The sequence below is a fragment of the Nicotiana sylvestris genome, chromosome 9 (genome assembly GCF_000393655.2).
Source record: "Nicotiana sylvestris chromosome 9, ASM39365v2, whole genome shotgun sequence".
Lineage (NCBI taxonomy): Eukaryota > Viridiplantae > Streptophyta > Magnoliopsida > Solanales > Solanaceae > Nicotiana > Nicotiana sylvestris.
This window is the reverse complement of record NC_091065.1, coordinates 163,212,437-163,218,461: the sequence shown is the minus strand read 5'-3', so window position 1 is coordinate 163,218,461 and position 6,025 is coordinate 163,212,437. Positions and strand designations below refer to the sequence as shown.

The 6,025-nt window shown below is 44.4% G+C and overlaps 1 protein-coding gene across 1 annotated transcript; it reads right to left on the bottom strand.

Moving 5' to 3' along the window:
- Nucleotides 1–445: 445 nt before the first annotated feature.
- Nucleotides 446–955, bottom strand: LOC138878534 (protein FAR1-RELATED SEQUENCE 5-like). The gene has a single exon (XM_070158221.1). The coding sequence runs from the start codon at nt 953–955 to the stop codon at nt 446–448; it is 510 nt and encodes a 169-aa protein (XP_070014322.1).
- Nucleotides 956–6,025: the final 5,070 nt, after the last annotated feature.

Here is a 6,025-nt window from a genome sequence, read left to right as displayed (position 1 = left end):
ACATCATGTATTCAGAAGTCATACGTGGGTAACCTCCAAGAAAGAAGCGTTTCAAATGCGGACGAACAACATCTTTTCTCCACTTTCTCAATATATACCTCTAATTAACGTTTATCCTCTTATGAGATAACACCTTAAGTATATGGCAGCATAGAATACCTCTTGTTTCAAATCACTTGTAGCTGCAACTTACATATTCGCCAATAGGTGTATATTCAACCGTGAATACAAATGGATCTCTAGTGTTAAAACTCCTGAACGAATAATCTGCGATAATGTAATACTCCACTCCAATTGTTGCTTGATGGTCTTCAGGGGTGCTAATTTCATAATGGTACAGTTTTCTTAACTGTACCTGAAAAAATTCAAACACTTCACGAGTATAACATGTTTGAAATTTTTCCTCCCATGCAAATTCAGATAAAAAATTTGGTTCAAAGCACCTTCACCTATATTCAGCTTCCAATTCTTTCTCGAACTTTGCTCTTATGGCTAACTCATATTGCGGAACAAATCGCTTCAAAGTGCTTTGGCGGGTGATGAATCCGTCAAAGAAAGCATGCATTCCTTCACTTCTTTGTGTGGACAACATCCCAGCCCAAAAGTGGTCATTTAGGTATACATGAACCCATTTCTCCTTCTCCAAATAAAGCTTATAAAACCAATCCCTTCCATCTAAGTTATATTTTTCAATATAAGCAGTCCATCGTCTCTCAAACTCAACAACATTAATGCTATCAATGACTAAAGCCTTAAATTTTGCCTTTGCAATCTTACCATCAAGAACTCCGCTTAACTTCGTAGGCAACTTTGCGAAAATGTTCCATATACAATATCTATGTACCGTATTTGGAATCAATGCATTGATGGCAGCCTTAATACTATCACATTGGTCAGTCATGATAGCTAATGGATGAACATTGTTTAGATCCCCAAGCCATGTAGATAGCACCATTTTGTAACTTGTTATATCCTCGTTAGACATTAGAGTACATCCCAAAAGTATGGACTACCTATGTTGATTGACACCAACAAATAAAGAAAATGGCATATTGTATCGGTTCACAAGGTATGTGTTATCAAGGCATATTACATCATGGAACTCCTCATATGCAACCTTAGAGTGTGAATGAACCCATACGACATTATGAAGTCCACCAAAACTATCCACATTTACGGAGTAGTAAAATACGCTATCTTTTTGTTGCATGTCACGGAAGAACTTGAGTAATGATTGTGCATCCCCTTCTTGCAACTGAAGCTTTCTACTCTTCAAAATATAATTTCTACAGTCCTTTGGTGTTGTGACGACCCAGCCAATCATATCATGAGTTATCACTATGTTTCCTCCATTTATGCTTTGTATTGATTTGTATAATAGTTCTATATATGATTGGGTTGATTGGTTAGTGTTCGGAAAGGATTTGGTAAGATTTGAGGCACTTATTCTCTTTTGAAGAAGCTTAAGTTGGAAAAGTCAACTGGATGTTGACTTACATGTTAGAGGGCTCGGATGTGAGTTTTGATGGTTTGGTTAGCTTTGAGAGGTGATTTAGGACTTAGGAGCATGATCGGAATGAGTTTTGGAGGTCCAGAGTAGATTTAGGCTTGAATTGGCGAAAGTGGATTTTTGGCGATTTCCGGTTGGTAGGTGAGATTTTGATATAGGAGTCGGAATGGAATTCCGAGAGTTGTAGTAGTTCCATTGTGTCATTTGGTATGTGTGCAAAATTTCAGGTCATTCAGAAGTGGTTTGGTTGGGTTTTTGATCAAAAGCGGAATTCAGAATATTTTAGAAACTTAGGCTTGAATCCGTTGTGTTTTGGTTGATTTAATGTAGTTTGAGGTGTTTTGAAGATTGATACAAGTTTGAATAAGGTTTTGGTATATTATGGTGCAATTGGTTGAGGTCCCGGGGGCCTCGGGGTGATTCCGGATGGTCGACGGGGAGTTTGAGGAATTGTTGCAGCTGTAGATTGTGCTGCTTGTGGTATTTCTGCACCTGTGGATTGGGGACTGCAGGTGCGATGCCGTATATGCAGAAGAGGAGTCGCATAAGTGGAAGAAACCACAGAAGCGATTGTGGGACCGCATCTGCGAAGGTGCGACCATGGTCGTGGTAGGGGCAGAGTAGCTAGGGCAGCACCTGCAGATCCACCAGCTGCCCCAGTTCAGGATCAGGTCCCAGTTATGGATGCTCCAGCAGCACCAACTCAGGCACCAGCTATGCCCATTGTGATTTCGGGTCTTCAGGAGGCCTTGGCTCAAATCTTATCAGCTTGCACTGGCTTAGCTCAGGCGGTCTCAGCCACTACAGCCGCAGCTACTTCCCAGGCCAGGGGAGGCAATCAGACTCCCGCTGCTCACACACCTGAGTAGGTCGTGCAGGGACTTCAGACGCCGGGGGCACATCCAGCCTAGCCGGTTGTAGCTACTCAGGACTATGTAGTTCCTGCCATGCCGGAGGATAAGCAGCGTAGGTTGGAGAGGTTTGGTAGGCTACAACCTCCGACCTTCAGTGGTGCAGAGGGCGAGGATGCCCAGGGTTTCTTAGATAAGTGCCAGAGGATGCTTCATACAGAGGGTATTCTGGAGACCTGCGGGGTCGCTTTCACTACTTATCAATTTTTTGGAGCTGCCTTCACTTGGTGGGAGGCTTTTGAGAGGCGTAGGCCTGTTGGTGCAACACCCCTTACCTAGCAGCAGTTCTCCTTTCTCTTTCTGGAGAAGTATGTGCCGCAGTCCCGCATAGATGAGCTGCGTAGTGAGTTTTAGTGGTTGCATAATGGAGATATGATTGTGATACAGTATGATATGAGGTTATCCGAGTTAGCTCATCATGCTATTTGGTTGGTTCCGACAGACAGAGAGGATTAGGAGGTTTGTTGATGGCCTCACTTATCAGCTTCGTATTCTCATGACCAGGGAGAGGGTGATTGGTGCTACCTTTGAGGAGGTTGTAGACATTGCTCGGGAGATTGAGTATGTTCGTCGCCAAAAGCGCGAGGAGAGGGAGGCCAAGAAGCCTCGAAGATCTGGTAGTTACAGTGGTACTCCTTCGAGAGCTCAGTTTCAACACGATAGAGGCCGTCCATTCAGACACACTCAGCCAGCTCGCCCAGGTTATTGTGGGCGTCATTGGGTCATGGTTCTCACAGTTCTCATCAGGGCCAGTCATCACTTAGTGCCCTTCCAGCTCAGAGTTCGTCCTGTGCCCTATCAGTTCAGGGCTCTGCTATGCCGAGTGCATCTACTAGTCACTCCGATGCGAGGGGTTCCCTTCAGTCCCCTTCTCCAGCACCTGGGAGTTGTTATGAGTGTAGTGAGATGGGTCATATGTGGAGGCAGTGCCCTCGTCGTCTTGTGAGTTCATCTCAGTAGAGGGGTCAGTCATTGGCTTCAGCGCCAGTTTCTTCACCACCACCCGCCCAACCAGCTAGGGGTGGAGGTCAGTCAGCTAGGGATCGCCCCAGAGAGGGAGGTCGATCAGGTGGCAGTCAAGCCCATTTCTATACACTTCCAGGCAGACCTGATGTTATTGCTTCAGATGCTGTTATTACATGTATTATTTCAGTCTTCCACAGAGATGCCTCTGTATTATTCGATCCCGGTTCCACCTTTTCATATGTGTCATCATAATTTTCTCATTATTTGGGTATGCCCCGTGAGTTTCTTGCTTCACATGTTCATGTATCTACCCTGGTAGGTGATACTGTTGTTGTAGACTGTATGTACCGGTTGTGTGTGGTGACAATTGGGGGTCTAGAGACCCATGTGGATCTTTTATTATTATGTATAGTGGATTTCGATGTCATTTTGGGCATGGATTGGCTATCTCCATGTCGTGCTATTCTAGACTGTCATGCCAAGACAATCGCACTGGCTATACCGGGTACTATTCCCAGTAGAGTGATTTCATTCTTGAAAGCCCAGCGTATGGTTGGGAAGGGTTGTCTTTCGTATCTAGCCTTTGTGAGGAATGTCGGTGCTGAGAATCCCAATATTGATTCTGTTCCAGCAGTGAGGGACTTTCCCGATGTGTTTCCTGCAGACCTATCGGGCATGCCACCAGACAGGGATATTGATTTTGGCATTGACCTGATGCCGGACACTCAGCCCATTTCTGTTCTGCCATATCGTATGGCACCAGCGGAGTTGAAGGAATTAATGGAGCAGCTTTAGGAACTCCTTGATAAGGGATTCATTTGACCTAGTGTGTCACCTTAAGGTGCGCCGATTCTATTTGTGAAGAAGAAGGGTGTCACTATGAGGATGTACATTGATTATAGACAGTTGAACAAGGTAACAATTAAGAACAAGTATCCTTTGCCTCACATTGATGATTTATTCGACCAACTTTAGGGAGCGAGAGTGTTCTCCAAGATTGATCTCCGTTCAGGTTATCACCAGTTAAAGATCAAGGACTCGGATATTCTTAATATAACTTTCAGGACCCGATATGGTCATTATGAGTTCTTGGTGATGTCTTTTGGGCTGACCAATACCCCAGCAGCGTTCATGCATTTGATGAACAGTGTATTTTGGCCTTAGCTCGACTCATTTGTCATAGTCTTCATTGATGATATTCTGGTATGTTCGCATAGTCAGGAGAAGCACGCGGAGAATTTGAGAGTTGTGTTCAAAAATTGAGGGAGGAGAAGCTTTATGCAAAATTCTCCAAATGTGAGTTTTGGCTCAGTTTAGTGGCTTTCTTGGGGCACGTGGTGTCCAGCGAGGGTATTTAGGTTGATCCGAAGAAGATAGAGGCGGTTCAGAGTTGGCCCAGACCATCCTCAGCCACAGAGATTCACAGCTTTCTTGGTTTGGCGGGTTATTATCACCATTTTGTTCAGGGATTCTCATTTATCGCATCGTCCTTGACCAAGTTGACTCAGAAGGGTGCTTAATTTGTATGGTCGGACGAGTGTGAAGAGAGCTTTCTGAAGCTCAAGACAGCTTTGACCACAGTACCAGTGTTAGTTTTTACATCAGCTTCAGGTTCATATACCGTGTATTGTGATACTTCGAGAGTTGGTATTGGTTGTGTATTGATGTAGGAGGGTAGATTTATTGCTTATGCTTCTCGTCTGTTGAAGCCCTATGAGAAGAATTACCCCGTTCATGATTTGGAGTTGGCTGCCATAGTTCACGCGTTGAAGATTTGGAGGCATTACTTGTATGGTGTGTCTTGTGAGATGTTTACTGATCATCGTAGCCTCCAGCACTTGTTCAAATAGAATGACCTCAATTTGATGCAGTGAAGATGGTTAGAGTTGCTAAAGGATTATGATATCACTATATTGTACCATCCGGAGAAGGCCAATGTGGTGGTCGATGCTTTGAACCGAAAGGTAGTGAGTATGGGGAGTTTGGCATATATTCCAGTTGGGGAGAGACCTCTTGTGGTTGATGTTTAGGCCTTGGCCAATCGGTTCGTGAGATTAGATATTTTGGAGCCCAGTCGGGTATTAGCTTATGTGGTTTATTGGTCTTCCTTATATGATCGCATCAGAGAGCGCCCGTATGATGATTTGCATTTTCTTGTCCTTAAGGACAGAGTTCAGCATGATGATGCCAGAGATGTGACCATTGGTGATAATAGGGTATTGAGGATGCATGGCCGGATTTGTGTGCCCAATGTGGATGGGCTTCGGGAGTTGATTCTGGAGGAGGCCCATAGCTTGCGATATTCCATTCATTTGGGTGCCACGAAGATGTATCAGGATCTAAGGCAGCACTATTGGTGGCGGAGAATGAAGAAAGACATTGTGGGATTTATAGCTCGATGTCTCAATTGTCAGCAGGTGAAATATGAGCATCAGAGACCAGGTGGCTTACTTAACCGGATGGATATTCCAGAGTGGAAGTAGGAGCAGATCATTATGGACTTTGTTGTTGGACTTCCACGGACTTTGAAGAAGTTTGATGCTATTTGGGTGATTGTGGATCGGCTGACCAAGTCCGCGCACTTCATTCATGTATGTACTACCTATTCTTTAGAGCGGTTGGCAGAGATCTATATCTG